This window comes from Melanotaenia boesemani, chromosome 7, assembly GCF_017639745.1.
Source record: "Melanotaenia boesemani isolate fMelBoe1 chromosome 7, fMelBoe1.pri, whole genome shotgun sequence".
NCBI lineage: Eukaryota > Metazoa > Chordata > Actinopteri > Atheriniformes > Melanotaeniidae > Melanotaenia > Melanotaenia boesemani.
This window is the reverse complement of record NC_055688.1, coordinates 29,405,982-29,424,112: the sequence shown is the minus strand read 5'-3', so window position 1 is coordinate 29,424,112 and position 18,131 is coordinate 29,405,982. Positions and strand designations below refer to the sequence as shown.

Below are 18,131 nucleotides of genomic sequence, written 5' to 3'. Positions count from 1 at the left end.
ATTTGGTACAATAAGAATGAAGAGCAGACAATGACGAGTGCCTTAAAAAGAAATCTCTAACCAGGTTTACACATGTACAGAAACATGTAGAGAAACAGTGAAAATGCAGGCATTCACTACAAGACCAAAGCAAATTAAAGCTGATAATCATGCAGAAGTAAACTTTAAAGACACACAGTTTAAATGGGGTCAAATAAATAAGGGATGGCAACTAAAAACACTGAGCTGCATGATATGAAATCCCTGTTCAGACCAAGAAACACATTAAAGTATTGTTTCCAATTCCAAGTATTTTCCTTAACCATAAATGTAGGTAGTTTTGATTAAGCAGACTGCAGGAGAACTGACATATTCTGAACAAAACTTCAGACTAATTTACAACCAAAATGACCTTTTCTTCTATTATTAATTCATCTTTGATTTATTTAAAAACAAAACAAAATAAAAAAAAAAAGAAAGGCATTTCTGTATGGACCGCATGATGCTACCACAATATTGGAAAATTTAATAACAGCACAAATATGAGCCATTTTAACTTCATTGATAAACAAGTTGCAGCATTTGAAAATGTATGGAGGAATGTTGCTGGCACACTGTTCTTTAAAAATCAATCTATGCAGTAACAAGAGATTCCCTCTCCTCTCCTGACACAGATGACGGAGGTAACAGACATGTGATAGTCTTCGTCTACACGTCAGCAGAGCAGATGGAGCCTGAGAGGATCTTCTGTAAAGGAGCCGTGTAGCCTGGTAGTTAGATCACATGCAGGAGACCTCTCATTGGTCACGGTAATATAATCTCCACAAGGAAGTTGCTTTCAGTCAGGATTGGATTTAGCTAACAGGCTACCAACTTTGCACTTATAAATAAGATGAGAGGAAGGGAGGAAGGCAATCTTCAAGACATTTTTCCTATTTGGATCTTCTTCCAGGCCTCCGAGGCAGTAAATATACAGGAGTCGATGATTCCTGCGACTGTGAAGGTTCCTCCAATGATGGCACAAATCTACAAAAACAAACAGAAAATTCAACATACAAATCAATATCCATACATTTTTTTTTTTTCCTTCTTCCCTCGGTCTGTTTTTTGGCTTAATGTCACCTGTCATAATAATGTATTAAACCAACACCTACGTATGAGCCAGCAAAGTCACTCATAATATTTAAACATGACTAACAATAACATTAGCACATCACCTAAACATGCCTTAACCCTTATTTACTGCCTTTATTTTGTGCCTTCACAGTATGGTCAGGGTCAATTTATTAAAAGAAATAAAAAGAAAAGAAACACGGCCTGTACAGTTTAACAGTTCCTAGATTGTCTAAATCCACCATTTTCCTTTACTTGTTCCACCCTGGTAGAGCTACGGGTCAAATTTTACCCAAAACAGTCTCAAAATGCATAAATTTATAGCACCTATACACAAAAGTATAGAATTTGAAAATAACTATTTTGTGTCACATTAGGTAAAAGTCATCAAATTTCAGACAAAAAGGTTGTTTAGGGTGTTTTCACTGATGCCAAGTCAAGCAGAAAAAAAAATAAAATAAAATCAAAAAGCAAATTAGAGTACAATTTAATCCTGAACACATCATCAACCAGCAGGAAACTCTCCTGATGAGGTGGAACAGACGGAGCCAAAATTCCTCAAGAGATTCTGGAAGTTTGGCTGCTGCAATTATTCTTACGTCCAAGAGAGCAGATTGAAAGTGCTTCCATAGATATTGTCAGCAGACTAATTCAGTTTTAACATGAAAGCTAGAAGCAGAAGGAAAAAAAAGGGAATTTATGATCTGGTAAAACACACTCATTCTATTTTGACTTCTGACGCAAACAGCTTGGTTTAACATTTAAATGGGTGATGCTAGGCATGTTCTGCTTTGTGGGTTTTTCTACTGTCGTTTGCAGCAATGCATTGAGACAATTACTTGCGAGCACAATCTAAAGTAACTCTTTTTTTCTCAACTTCATGTCTTTTTAGTACTTATGTGTGAGAGAATTTCTCTTCCCCTCCTCTCTATAAAATCTGAAATAACAATAAATTATTTCTATCAGCTTATAAGTAATTTAGAGAGATATTGTTGGGGAAAAGTTTCATTATTAGCCCATCGCCTTTAACTGACACCTGATCCATAACTTTCTAACTGGCTAAACTTACAGCGATGGTCAACAATAAATGCCCTGTTGTGACTGCTTACAATTTTCTCCTATAATAACCTTATAAATGTAATTTTATGTGTCTAAATGTTAAGTTTAATCATTGATAATAAAATCTTTATATAGAAGAAATACTTGTATGATAAAAATTGGTGATTCGGGGTGGATGTGTTGGGCCCAGGCTGTTTAGCCAGCATTTACTGGGTGCCCGTTTCAGATATCTTTAAACAAAAAAAAAGTGTTCAGAGAAAACTGAAATATGTTGAGTATTTTTACATGTTGACTTCATTATTTAAACATTTCAGCTACATTTACTGACATTTTAGAAATAGTTAACCTTGTAGCAGTACTGTAGAAAGGAAGGAGCAGCACAATCAGCAGTAAAGTAAACTGACTTTTGGCCAGGTGTTGTGCAAGGTATACGACACAGGGAAAGTTCACTCACTGTCGTTATGAAGCGGTAGAAGGGCTGTCTCCTTTCTGTGTACTTGACTGTGATCGGACTGAGGTCATATCTGAACCAAATTGCCGGGATAATCCTGCCTGTGTGGCTGTAGGCAACATATTCCTGTGTGGACAGAAGAAGGAGAGTGTTACGAAGCCTGACAGAAGAAATTAATGCAATAAACACTGAGAAAGTTTATCCTGAGTTTAAAAATCCTATCTGGTAAAATGAATCTTGGCTACATAAAACTCATTATGTAACTGAATAATTAATGACATGGTTATCGGTGATTTTATATTAATACATTTCTCTAAAAATTGCTTCCAATTCACCCACTCAACACATTTGGCATGAAAACAACTATCACAGTCCAAGCTGGGACTGTGCTACAACTGGACCCTTATTTATGCTTTGGAATGAGGTAAAGGAATATTTTGCTCAGTCCCTTATTTCCCAACTTTACAGCTGACCTGCACTGTTGTTACTCCATACTCAAAATCCAGTTGTCAGTAGAAAAACTGTTCTAGGAAGTGTCTTTATGGTTTGTTGACATCTTCAGAGTGTTTCCAGTGAGCCTTCATTTAAGGTTGAATGCACAAGCTAATGCAGCAGTATATGCTCTGGCCATATGTTAGGATGGCCACACTGCCTCCATAACAAGTGAAAAACAACACAAAGGTATGATCTAATGCAGCGAATTGTGCTTGGATACGGTACCTTGTTGGCTACTGTGTACTGGTAGGAGAACCTCTGTTTGCCTGAAAGGTCTTCATATACTGTTGGCACAATCTTCAGTATGTAGTCATGTGAGGCCAGAGCTGCAACAAAAACAATTACGTACTTTCCATCATGACAAGTGTGTGAAACCTTTTCATTTAAGGGTTTAACAGCTGCTTTGTGAATTAAGTTTCCTCTCAGTTTGGATTCAAATCTGTCCACTAGGCGTCTCGTTATTGCATCATCCTGCCAGCAAGCAGACTTACATAAATGTCACATAGTGGCTTTAATGAATACATGTGCTGAGTGGGTACTTACGATTAGATGACAGCCTGTCTGCCCCTCCTAAAGCATTGAAGGCTCCTTGGACTTTTTGTACCTGCATCACAATGAGGAGAAAAGAGATCCTTGTTCAGTCTTGATACTGCTGATCTTATCTTTTTCTTTTTCGGTTAGATTTTTTGTATGCCTTTATCTTGACCTGCAGCTTTTCCCCAAAAGCCAGCTTGTGGATGGTGTGGGTCATGTCAGGGCTCTGTGGTTGCGCTGTAGCACTGTGTGTTGACACGTGGAAGTTTCCTGGTACCTGCAGAGACAAAAGCACAAACCCAGAGCTGATAAGTTAGTGTTTGGGACACCACAAACACCTGCAATACATTTAGTTAGCTAATGGCCAGGTCCAAATGCACACATGCTTAGTTGTAAACTAAGTGTTCTTTGCTTCTTGGCTTCACACGTTTTTACATTTTTCCGCATGCAGGCGTGTTAAATGTCTAAATGCTGGGTTAATCATTTTAAAATGTAGTGGAAAGACTGACGCACAACATGTGGAGGTGGGGCAAATGGGGATTCACAGCGCCCAAACTACACAGATGTAACTGAATACCACAGCTCTTTCATTTAGCATAACTCGATTTAGACTGGAGGAGGAAATAGGAGGTTATGATGGGGGTGGGCCTCCACCTCTGACTCAAATCCAACAAAATAAACAACAAAGTTAAACTATAGCTGCCAGAGTGCCCAAAAGCACATTTGTTTATTATAATTATCTAAAGTATACAGTATGCAAGGGTTCTTGGGCTCCAGTATGAGGAATGACCTTGTTAATTGTGAACTCTCCCTCAAAGCGACAGCCGCTGCCCTGGTTCAGGGGAATCTTCATGGAGTTGTCTATGTGACCAACCTCATGACGGCCCATTTCATCTTGGATGTCCAAACCCACCACTGCAAAAAAAAAAAAAAAAAAAAAAGAAGACGACACGGGAAGTTATTGAAACATATTCTAAACTTTTTACTTATTTTCATAAATGATCAGTTAGCTCATAGAAGGTAATTAGTATAATGCATAACTTCAACAGAAGACTAATATCTTTAAATGTCCTATTTCATCTGACTGATATTCTAAATGAATAAAATACATAGAAGAGGCTAATTACATATGGAAATTGTAATCCTTATTTGATTTTTTTATTAAACCAACAGATAATAACTTTCACCAGATGCCCGCTCAGCTATAGATGTAAAAAAAAAAAAAAAAAAAAACAATTAAAAAGAAATTATTTGGTGAACATTTTTTGTCTTAAGGGTCAAACAAACTGTTAGGACATTTACATTTGACTTTATACAACAGACTTTACACTAAATTGCAAAGAATTTAATCAAAGTGATTACTAATTACTGATACTGAGAAGGACCATTTTTATTATCGTGCATATATCTGCAGCTCTATTTTTCAGTAACTAAAGGGAATTTCTAAATATCCCTGCACAGAGTGACCCACAAAGTCAACATACAAAGTCCAAACATAATGCCATCATCATCCCCTCTCTCCATCTGTGTTTTTCCATTGAGACTTTGGTACCCCCCCACCCCCAGCAGGCTGCTGTGTGTTGGCACACTGGCAGTGGCCTATTTTCAGCCTGTCTGTAATGTAAGTTAGCCAGCAGTGCAAAGAGGGATGTGTGCTGGATCTGTGCCAAGACCCTACATAGTGCCTGTCTGACCACTGACATTTAAGGCAAGTTGAACTCCCCCGCTCTCTATCCTGATCTTGAAATACAGTGCACAAATATAAGTAAAGGGAGTGTGTTTCTCCTTTTTAAGAAATTCTGGACTGAAAGTGGGTCGATATTTAGTGGATCCGGGTTGGGCTGGGTCTTGTTATAATGTTGATGCATGCGGTTGTGCTTTTCCATGAAGTCACAAATCAAGACGAGGCAACCCGTAAAGGTCAGTGAAGGGAGAAGATGTTTAACTCTGGAAAAGCAGTGCAGATAAATAGTGAAATGAAATGGCAAGTTTTCCATGATGAAATGGTTTCTCCCTCCAAGTAAATTTGCAACGGATGACAATCTGTTTGGAGGCCTGGAAAATACACTGATAGAATATTAACTCACCAGGAGACAGGCTGACAATTATTTCTGCTCATTACGTGCAGCTGCAGTGTGGTTTGAAAAACGTGTTAAAGACGGTATTTGAGACGGCCCCACATTTCAGAAAGAAAAAACGCCTATAATCTTGCACATAAAAAACACTGAAAATAGAATCATCAATGACTTTAAGAAAAAACTCCAGGCTTTGTTTGGGCATGGCATGAGTGAGATCGTCTAAACACATGGCCGACAGCTGTGTTTCTCAACCTGGGTTTGATTTTTTTAACAGGAATTTATTAGCCTTGCCTTTTTTGGATAATGCTCAAACTAAATGATTATGTGAGTTTTCTGTGCTGCCTAAGCCTTGGGCTGGGGTTAATGTTTCTGTGATTTGTCGACGGGCATAGTTTCTGCAGGGAGTCACCAGGAGTGAATAACCGATGACTGCTCTACATCCTGGCCCAGTTCAACTCGCCTGCCTACTTCTGACATCGGAATACAGCAGATGAGCCAGCAGAGGCAATGTCAGATCGCAGCTGTGCAGCACCGTGAGATTAGACTAAGGCTGGGCTGGTGTTATCTAGGAGCACGCCACAACACAACTAAGTAAACAAACCATCGTGAAGTGTGTAATCTTGGGCTTCATTTATCTTTTGCCAATAAGCCATGTTAAATGATAGGGAATGATCAAGGGAAAGACAAGCTGTAAAAATGAGGCCTTTTACAATGTGAAACAGAAAGCATACCAACAGACAGTATAATGCAGAGAGTTAGAGAGTTGTGTATACGTATATACTCACAATCACAGTGCAAGTTTGGCAAACTGATGTTTAAACTCACATCTATCTTCCCACCACTGTCTTTATCAGGGTCATCCACATACAATTCATTGACACTATAAGAGATGAGAAAAGGGAAAATGGTTAGGTATTATACACCTTCTCCTCCCTTTACACACTTTTCACACTGCTGTAACATTTAAGGAGTCATCATCTCCCAAACTGAAAGAAAAGCGTGTTTGTGTGCCTCTGTCAGTCATTTCCTTTCTGTCACACCCTCATCATGTCATCCCTTATTACACACTGCGAAGAGGCTGACGCATGAACAAAGCTAATTTCCTCTTACAAAATTGGCTCCATTCATTGGTTCTAACACTGGCTGGGCAGAGTACATCATAATGAGGGCATTTACATTTATTATTAAGTCCCTGTGTGTTTCAGCAACAGGATGCTATGAGACAGATGTTGTGATACCTACATTTCAGTGGCTATGAATCCCGTCAGCTCAGAGAGGAAGAGGAAGAGAATAAATACACAGCAGAGGATGGATACTGTAGGCAAAGAGATGGAAAGTTAGAATGAATATTAGCCTCAAACTGACATCACTCTTATGTACGTCACCTTTTAAAGATTATCTCAAATTCTGCAGGCTTTTTATGTTATGATGCAAACCAAATGAGCATGGCTAACTTTTTTTTTCCTATTGACATTAATGAAATCACAGCAGCTGTAAAAATGTGCACTAAAATAGTGGTTTTATTGGTGGCATTTGGCCTGTCATTATGCATGTTTTAAAGGACCATCCTACACTAATTACCCCTGAATGCCAGCACGCCAGGCCGCCATCACAGCGCCCATTCTTTAAGAGAAATTATCTCAAGTTATTAGTCTCAGTCGTACAAACATTTTAGGTTTGCAAACTTGTACCCAGGTCAGGGACAGCTCCTCCAAATAAAAGAAGACCAATTAATGAAATTGACTTTATACAAGGGCATCTTTTTCCCACTCTAAATATAAAGTCTAAGCATCCAAACAGTTTAATTTCATCTGTCAAACTAAACTGCCAAAGGGTTATATGAAATATTGTCATGTGTTTACTAAGATAAAAATGGAAGTAACTGATCTGTGTAACTGTGGTCTTTCCGGTATGGTGAGAGTCTCAGTTAAAGCTCTCATGCAACAGGTGAGTCGTGTTTATGTGGCGACAGTCTCCTAGGCTCTCGCAATCACATGACCTTGTGGTTGGCAGGGCGTAGCAGCCAAACCTTTACATAAGGTAATGTTTAACCAACAAACAAAGGGAGTGTCACTATGACACACTGGTTACCAGTTCAGGTTCATCAAAAGACTTCAAGTAATTCTTTCCAGGCTTCAAAGGATATAATATATTACTGTGGTTTCTAAAGGTCAGAGTAATGAGATACTACTGCTTTTAAACTGTTTAGCAATGGAAATAATGAGAAATAAAAAGACTGAACACAAGTGCCTTTTATTTAAACTCCAACTCGTCCACAATGTTAACACACTGTCATGGCTATGACACAAAGAATGGGCTACAATAACACCATGAATCAGTCAGTGACATCCTAAACTAGCCTTGTATTTCCGTAATCAGATGAGACGCTTATCTTTTCCTCCTTTTAAATTTGGCTGTAGTCTATTTTTTTGCATTACAGTAAAAACAAATTAGATTTTTTTTCTATCATCACAGGCAGAGTAAAGAAATATATAAATAAAAAAAAAATCAGTCAACAGACTGACAATATATCCAAAACAAAAAGGAGTCCAGAAAACTACTGTGATCAAAGCTATTGTTCAAATGTAAACACCATAAACAATTTGAGCTTACAGGAATGTCAAAAAAAAAAAAAAAAAAAAAAAAAAAAAAAAAAAAAGCAGAAGGGGTCAAATATTTGACCTTTTCTATAAAGGTCTGTTTATGGTTGCCTCCGCACCACACAAACCAGCATCTAGTGTGAGGTGACCTGCTGGTTTGCTGTGGATAAAGCAATAACAGTGTCCAAAATCTGAATCAACCCAATGCCCTCAACCCGAGACAGTGGATGGAGACAGGAAGGGAGTGCATTGTGTGCAGGAAGGACTTCCTTCCATTTCCCCTCTGGGGAAAACTGGTGTATATCTTTAGTTAATTTTTTCTCTTCTCCCATCTTTCAGGAATGTGTCATAATCAGCTATAAAACTTTTCAGTGCGTAACAGCAGCTCAGTTTATCCGCTTTGTCATCAGTTTTGTTTAAGGTTTATACTTTGCTCCACTTCGTGCTGTCATCAGCTGACTACTGACACAAGAACTGAGGCGCCAAAAATGTGTCATCTGGTCAATTGTAATCAATAGAATAATGAATATTCAATGTCATCCCTGACGATACGATGACTGATTGATGACAAGTAGAAAAACACATGACCTTACAGGAACGAGCAATCAGCTTTCCAGTGATGACGACTCAGGTGTCTGAATCAATGATGAAGTATGATCATCAACATTCTTATCATATTAGTGGATTTAAATCAGGCACCCTGAGTTGTATCCAAAAGGAGGATGTACCTATGTGTTGGGACAAGCTGGTACATGAAATGCATCTCTTAAGCCTTGTCCTTCCTTAACTGTTTCTCAACAGCTCCATCCCCCCAGCACAATAACTTATAACTCTGCCCTTTCACTTTCGAATGGAAAGAATGCATTTCAAATCCCAAAGGTATCCTTACTATCAGCTACAGATATGTTAATGCAATGTAAGAATGATAATATTTGCCTACATAAGGGACAGTTGAACAAGTTAAAAAAAATGCCTATCACTTAAAATAAATAATGGGTTGCTGATAATCTGGAAAGTTACTGTGTGGATGAAGGGTGGTTTTCATTGCTGGTCTTCATTTTGAATAATAAATAAATAAATAATTCCAAGCATTAAGACAACAGTCAAAAATAAAATGGGGCAAACTGAAGCTTTTTTTTTTTTATGTTACGACTTCTAGGTCTGTATTCTAAATATGCTGGAGACAAATGGCATTTAGCTAAATCCACATTAACATTAGAGAGAAAGAATCAGCTAGCTCAGCTCTGCCAATCAATCAAATAGATACATAACTAAAATCAGTTTACATGTAAGTGTGCGTTAATCAAGACATTATCCCCTGCAAGCTTTAATATAAAGCCAAATTTAAAATTACAGCTAGTCCACACAAAATCTCACAACCAGGCATTGAAAGCTAATAAAGACCTAACTTCATAATTATTCTTAGTTTGGCTTTTTGTTTCCCTGGTTTAAGACTGCCACCAGAACCCGATGAATAAAAAACATTCAGAAAAGTGGTATTGATACCAAGAAAGTATTAATAGAAAATGTTTAACAGTGCAAATGTAAATTCATAAAAACAGAAACAATTGGGTGTTTACCATATACCAATCTGCAACAACACTAAAACCCCTCAGGTGAAGTAAATTACATTTCATAAGGTATGTATTTGGTCAGGTTGATGTAAACATTTTGTACCCACACAAATGGTGCTGCACACTCAGCTTTCCCCAAACACAGCAGCTTCCCAGACCACCTGATCAGTGCTAGATAGCATCAGGCAGGGGGTTGCTCTGCTGTTAGAGGCTATATCTGAATGTGCCCTAGAGTCTGCACAGAGGCACTTGGTAAGTTCTGATCATTTACTATTTAAAAGCCACCATGCATACCTAGTGAAAGGCTCCATTGTCACTACTTAAAAAGATAGCTACATTTCACCTGAATATTTTCATAATTAACACTTCATGCTTACAATTAAAATTTCTGAGCTTTTTTTAAATACTTGTAAAACTGAACATCTTACGTTATAAATTCTAAAAAGGGTCTTGAGATATTAAATAGTTCTTTATCACAGATTTAAGTGAAGCAGAACTAAATGCTTAAAAAAAGTTTCTGGATGATTGGCTTTACCTTTTTGGCATTTTGGACATTTAGCCCGCAAACCTCAAAATTTCATGCCTTTATAATGACATTAAAGATCTTGAATCTTGAAAACACCACACCACTAAATTTTAAAGGCCTTAATGGGCCTATTCAAAGTCTTGAATTACCTCTATCTAAAACACAAACAGCGGCAAAGGTTCTGTTTTTGCTCCGTTAGATCTCAGTGCAGCTTTTGACACGGTCCATTATAACATCCTATTAGACCAACTGGAAAATTGGGTGGGAATCTCTAGTCCAGGTCTGAACTGGTTTGAATCCTACTTGAAAGACAGAAACTACTTTGTGTTCCTTGGTGACTACAGATCTACTCATCCTCAGCATCTATATGCGTCCACTAGCTCAGATCATGGAAACAAACTAAATTTCTTACCATTAGTGTGCTGATAACACTCAGCTCTATATTACTGGCTCACCATGGGACTCTGGTCCCATACAAAGCTCAAGTGTGTGCCTTGGTCTAATCAATATGTGGATGTGTCAAATTTTCCTTTAGCTAAATAAAGATAATACTAAAATCATTGTGTTTGGAAACAAAGATGGCCACCCAAAGATTAGTGCACAGCTTCAATCAGCAGTGTTAAAAACAATAAATCAAGCCAGAAGTCTTTGTGTCATTTTGGACTCTGAGCTAAATTTTAACAACTATATTAAAGCAAAATAAGGGGACTGATGGTTCAGCCTAATTTAGAAAAACTTATTATGCGTTTGTTTTCTGGTGGGCTCGACTTCTGTAATGGAGTTTTTACAGGTCTTTCTAAAAACAAACAAAAAAATAAATAAATCATTCTCACCTATGTACATTGACAGTAATGGTGGTGATGACAGTACTGATGATGATGATTTCCCATTGACGTCTGTTTGTATTACATGTAACCCACTGTATGTATTCTTTGGTGTGTTCTATTTCTATTTAATTAAATGTTTCTTTTGCACCTTGCTGTAATGTTTTCAATGTTTTATGTTGCACACTTGTGTATGAAATGTCTAAAACAAAATAATCTGCCCTGCCTTAATTAAATTAATAGGTTTTTTAAATCAATTAGATAACCTATCAACCAAAAAGTAGCACCCAAGTCCATAAGTGGCCCATTCAGCTTCAGCACAACATGTGCCGTTATTAGTTAACTAAAAGTGATAACTTATTCTAACATCTAGCACTGCAAAACTGCCTAGGAACAGATCAAGGAGTCCAGCAAAGAGACCCATGACACCATGAGGCAGAGCCGTTTGGTGGAAAGATGGGGACTGACACATTATTATATGGCCAGGCAGTTTAAAAGTTTGGAGCTAATTAATATACATATTCATATAAACTATGTAAACTTTTTTTTTTTTTTTTTAAAGAATCAAACTTATAAAACAGAAACACATATTTTGTGAGAATTCTAACCCAAGGACAAGGGACTACTCACTGAAAGCTCCTGTGTATGTTGGCTGGGTAAGATCTTTTGGCACTTTCCTGTAGATATCAAATCTGAAAAGAGACAGAGCAAAAAAAAGGAAACAAAATAGGGAAAAGGGAGTGAGAAAAAAAAATAGCAAATGTAAACACTACGTGCTGAGAAAAGCAGCACATTCTGTACCCATCATGCTGTGCGATATTACAGAAGAGAGGTGGAATGTTAGTACTGGACGAGAGCCATCACATATAACAGACCCATTCAGCCAGCTGCAACACACTTTTACAGGGTTACACCTCTTCCTTTGCATGTGTGCTCTCTTATTATGTTAATCCCAAAAAAAACACTCTCCATATACACAGGAAATATACATATATAAATACTACATAATATCCATATACCTAAATATACCTAACCATATACTATCGAAATATCCATATCAATAATGTATTCTACTGGATTATGCATTCAGTCACAAAAAGCGGAAAAGAAAAAAGTTCATTTGTGAGTCAGATGCTGGGATGGCTCCCTTCCACCTGGCATAACTTATTCCCCTCTTGTGAAATATTGCTGTTGCCTATTTAGGGACCTGAACCCCTAAAAATCTGCTACTCAACACTGAAACTATTCACATTCATGAGTTCTTGCACATGACCTTTTTGGGCAATGAAACCTTTTAAACTCTCTACTCCATCACTGTAAAAACTCCACCCACATACCCACCCTCTCTCCTCTCACACTCTCCTTTTTCATCTCTTACCAAAACACTCACATCTGTCCACATTTCTTCCACCTAGAGCTGCCGGGGAAAGAATCACAGTTGATGCAATGCAGGGTGGGAAAGGAAGTACAAGGAAGGGCTTCCTGTCCAGTCCAGACTGTTCTGCTTCTACTGAGCTCCTACTTTTGGTCATTTATTATCTACCGCATAGGGACCCCTAGATCCTAAACTTCAGAGAGCCTCCCATTTTTTTCTCTTTAGCATTAGATCACTGCATGCTAATAGCTGGGTCAACTGGAGACAAGAAGCATATAATGTATATAAAAGGGCTGGGCAGAGAGCTGAGGGAGGGGTTGTTCTGTGTCTGTATTTCTTGAATGTTGAGCCTCTACCTGAACCTCCTTCCTGACATCTCATCCTGAGACCATCAAACAGGTGGAATTTAGTGTTACTGTCATGTTAAAAGCTTGCAAGCCAAGTTTTGTTGATTTCAGTTCTGGTACTCTATATTTCACTGTGGGTTCCCCTATTTGAAAGGGAAACACAAAAAAAAGTGGTCAGACCAGTTGTATCAGAAACAAGAAGTTTAGCTCTTGTAATGTGAGCATGTTTGACAGACATAGCAAGTTGCAACTATATGAAATACTTAAGAAAAATACTTTGTTTTTTTTCTTTTTTTTTGGTAACAGAACATTTCTGGTGTTTAGACTTAATTTCTGCTCCTGCGTGAAATGTGATAAAAATGTTATACTTTTTGGAAACCCAGCAGAATTAAAGATAAACATTTTCAATAATAATAAATTTTTTTACATTTTTGAGGATTAACCCTTCATCTGTTAGATTTAAAACTAGCACAAAACAGATGTTTGGAGACCATCCCTGGTCAGATAATTACTAACAAAATCAAAAGTATCACAAGCTTTTAACACACTTTCTTGAATATTAAAAACATTCTCAAATAACTATGTTTATAAAACACAGAGCCCATTTACATGACCATCAAAATCAGATATCTGGGAGTAATCAGATAACTTTAATAAAGTGATCTAACTCGTCTACATACACTTCTGAAATATGATATATATCAAAAGATCAGTCTACATTTACCAGTCCATTATCATATTTATTTCCATGCACGTTGCGCTACTTCCTTTATTTTCAAAACATTCGGTTTGTTGAACACGGCAGAGCTTATCATATTAGCGTTAGTTGAGAGGTAATGACCTGCTAACTAGTTTGCAGGTGAATGTAATCTAATGGTAAATTGACAAAAAATGATCTCGGCATTAGAAGCTGATTTTGGTGCCTTTTCACAGCTGTGAACATAATCCACCAAAAACCATTTATCCTCCTTACTTATGAAGTTTCAACTGAACATTTTATATAAATCAACACCAGACAAATATTTCACAGATGAACATATCTCCCAGTCTACATGAGCAAAGAAAGTGTATTGATAACCACAAGCAAAAACACATCGCTACCTATATGGTAGATATGAAATTATGCCACCTAGCTTAAATCTGCAACAGTTCTGTGCACTTTTCATATGCATACTCAGCCTAATCTGTCCAATTCAACAAAAAGAAGTTGAGTTAACATCTAAACCGCTAGATTAGGTAAAAATGGGCATCTCCCATCATGCTGTGCTTTCAATGAAAGGGATAGGGCAGGGCAATTAATAAAAAAAAAAAAAAAAAAACATTCAGAACCAATAATCAATATAATCTTGCTCATGTCAATTGTTTGAATTATCTCTTGAATCAATTTAAAAAATTAATTAAATGGCCTTATGTAGTTAAACTTTGTGTGCTTCCCTTCACTTCTTATTAAATCAATAACTGCTCTTCTATTATGAAAATATTTACAACCAAAACTTTCAGTTAGCTATAAGGGCTAAAAATAAAACAATACTAAAATAGTTGCTAATTTTATTGTAATCGAGGTAACAAGTTAATAAAGTTTACAAATTTATAATTCAGCGCATTTAAACCTATCTATAACTCAATATTTGAAAGGTGCAGCCTTCAGCTGAATTGAATATGGATGAAATGCTGAGTAATATGAACATGCTGTGTTTATAAATATCAGTCTCTCACTGATGTTTTCATTTCCTGAATTACGGTAAACACATTTTCCTTGGTGACATGTTTTGTCAGTGGTAAGGACACTGTGTACCAGCATATCTCTTAACTGTGACATGAAAGCACAGGGCTGTTTCACAAGGAAAGGTCTTACTGAGCGAACTGAATCTTGAGAATGAGTCACAGTTCATCCTTTCATTGTATTGTTAAAATAAAAAAAAAACTTGCATTATGGACAGTTCTCACATGTGACGGCCTTACATCACAAACTATAAACAGCATTTGCCTCCATTTTCCTCTGAGTCAGTTTTTAGGCATCTAACGGAGGTGTATGTCAAGTGTCATGGATAACAGGCATTATTACATCTACTGACAAAAAACCGAACATCCTTGAAGCAATAAAGTCACCATGATCTAACCTTCACATCATCAGGTTAGCTCAAAACAAATCCCCTTGTGTCAATAAATGACATAATCTAAAAGCTCTAGTTAACTTTCTCTTTCTTTTGGCATCAAAGCTGGGATTTGGAATGAAGTAACTCGTATAATCAGAATTTAAAACAATCAAAATAGAATAAAACTACTTTTCTGAGATGAGTGGTTTCCAAGAAAATACCAAAACCAGAGATGAACTGATCTTACTAACCAGTACAGCAAGAACACCCAATGTGTATAAATCTATATATATATATTTTAATAACCATCATAATCCTTTCAGTCATGTAGTCTTTCACTTGTGTCCTCATAGAAAATTAAATATTTTCAAAGAGTTCAAGAGGTGAAAACTAGGGGTGTGGAAGCTATTATATGGACATCTTTCACTTTAGTAAAGAATATATTGAATATAATGTTGAACAACATCCTGCATGGTATAAAGCTTATGGCCTTTTTTCTACACCACTGATTGAAGACAGTAATTCATTTGGCAATCAATCTCACACTCTTGCCATGCTGCCGCTCAACACCTCCGCTTGTTGACCAAACGGAGTCAGCGTGGCAACATGTTTCCAAAAGCCCTGACAGCTTAGCAGAATCAGCTGACTGACAACGACATCCAAAATTACAGCGCATCCGCTGATCCTCGCTGCCCTTTAAGTTTGTCAATTCAGTTCTGTAACTACCGTCACCGTTCAACATGAGTGAAATAATCTCACCTTAAGATGATTCAGCTTTACTAAATCAGCTAAACTGCTCGTTCGCCTGTTATATCAAGAACCTCTCTCAAATCATCCACACAATCTTAAAAATAAACAATCTTTCTTCAGGTAGTTTTTGTCTGTACTATGACTTCAATTTGTAAATTATCAATTTGACATCTTGTACTTTTGGAATACACAAGGCAGGATTACGTTTGGAAATATGGTGACACTGGAATGAAGCAGCTTTTTTATGCATTATAAATATCATCAGTATAAAACCTTTTTTAACCATTTTTTTCCTTGCATGGTTCCAAAATCTCTCGCCCCATTTGACCTGAGGTAATAAAGCTGTCTTATAATAAAGCACTTCTACATTTAAATTCAGAGCATGCACTCTTTCATGAGACTAAAACATACCACCAGAAGATGACTAAATATAATAAAACTCATATTTTGTAGTTTATATATTGATACATATTTTTCATGTGATATAATCATAAAAAACAAGTGCTGACCAGACAGTGTCAGAAAGTACAATTAGCCCCCCCAGTGCTGCCTTCTGGGAATATATGGTACCTCTTGGTATGGTGTAATAAACAAAACATGTTACACACTAAAACTGATGACTAACCCTGTAGTATTTTTCAACAGCCAACACCTCGAAACAACCAATTTGTTAATCTAGTCATTTCCAGTTGCTGCAACACAGGTTTTCTAAAAATCAGAGCACTCAGTTAGCAAGAGCATAACACAACCACTTCATAACCTTCTGACCCTCCAACGCAGGTCATCCACTGTAGCTGTACCATAAAAAGGGTAGTAACTCCACCACTTTCATAACTGACTGAAAATGAATGTTTTATCAATTAGTTGAAAAATTCTGCAAATTCTCAGGAATAATTGAAAAATATTAATATCTTGGTTAAGCTAGAAGAGTTGATTTGAAGGATTTATTTGGTATATTGTCAAAAGCAAAAAAGTGACATTTGGGGATGTTTCCTTGTGATTAAGAATGTTTCAATTAAATTTAGATATATTATAGACTTGACAATTAACTGATAAGAAAAATATGCAAAGTTGCAGGACTAATGCATGGTCTTGTTCTGAATGCACTGTAACCATGACTACAGTATACCAGCCAGAATCTGATACTACCCAACACCATGAAGTAAATACTATGCAAAAGTTGGCTTAGTGTATTTCCTGGTTATTATTTTAAATTTAGGTGTGTTCTAATGACAGATCAAACAGCTCATAACAGTGGGTGTGTCTATTAGTGACTGCCCAAACATCAGATTAGCTGGATCCCAGCAGCAGTGTGATTTTCAGACTTTTGTTGTTTTTAGCTGTTTATTGGTGACAAAATGTTGTGATTTCTGTCATGTACTCAGGAGACAGCAAATCTTTCATTTGTAAATTAGACTAAATCAAGCCATGGCGTTTGTCTGGTAAAACATTGAGATGTGGCATGAGTCTACTTCCTGTGATGCTAACTAATCCTTCAGGTGACTGTATTTAGTTTCACGACTTGCAAAAATGAGGCTGGATAAAGAAATGTGCACATGCGCAGGCAACAACTTACACAGAAACTCTTCGGGCATACTTGATCATCACCTGACTGTCTCAACGAAGATTTGCGGTCTTTGCGGCAAAGGGACACAATTGTTACTAAAAACAGAACAGAGCTGTTTCAACTTTGGTCGTTTTTTAGCGAATACAACGCTGAGAACAGTCGTTAATTCAACCAGAGCTACATACTGCAAACACCTCCACGGTCCCTTCACACCTGAATCCAAGTTAACAGAAGCCACATACTCACCTCCTAACATCGAGAGGCATGATGTTTAGACGTTTGAGGGGGGAATTTGCGAACAAAAGTACAAAGAACTGGCGAATATACGGCTTTCTTCTAAGCTACCGGTTGTTCAACGTTACCGGGCTGACGTCAGCTTAGGACGCTTTGCAAACGCTGATTGGTTGAGAGCTACTTCCTGTTTGCTGATTCTCTTTCCTCCGCGTGGAGCATCCGTTTGGATAGTGTCGCTGGTTGTAAAATGTTTTGTGTTGGCCAAGTAACTTAAATACTAATAAATATTGTGTATTTTATTATATTTGTTCTGTTAAAATGTGAAAAATGTGATATATATATATATATATATATATATATATATATATATATATATATATATATATATATATATATATATATATATATATATATATATATATAGCAGTTCAGATGTGGACCCTGAACATTTCTTGAGAAAAATAAATCTAATCACAAATTAAACAAGAGACAAGAAAATGCCAAAAAATAAAAAAAAATAAAAAAAGAG

General features: G+C 36.9%; 1 protein-coding gene across 2 annotated transcripts; it reads right to left on the bottom strand.

Annotated features, from left to right (window-relative positions):
- Positions 1-753: 753 nt before the first annotated feature.
- ergic1 (endoplasmic reticulum-golgi intermediate compartment 1) lies at positions 754-17,775 on the bottom strand. Of its 2 annotated transcripts, XM_041990444.1 has the most exons (11): positions 17,615-17,775; positions 17,378-17,463; positions 11,864-11,925; positions 6,952-7,024; positions 6,495-6,589; positions 4,422-4,546; positions 3,804-3,908; positions 3,641-3,701; positions 3,323-3,423; positions 2,606-2,728; positions 754-1,005 (listed from the first exon to the last, which is right to left on the bottom strand). In XM_041990444.1, exons 2-11 carry the CDS (start codon positions 17,404-17,406, stop codon positions 898-900), a joined length of 882 nt encoding a protein of 293 aa, XP_041846378.1. In that variant the 5' UTR covers positions 17,407-17,463; positions 17,615-17,775; the 3' UTR covers positions 754-897. The 2 variants fall into 2 exon arrangements, with proteins under 2 accessions (XP_041846378.1, XP_041846379.1); XM_041990445.1 differs by lacking the exon at positions 17,378-17,463.
- Positions 17,776-18,131: the final 356 nt, after the last annotated feature.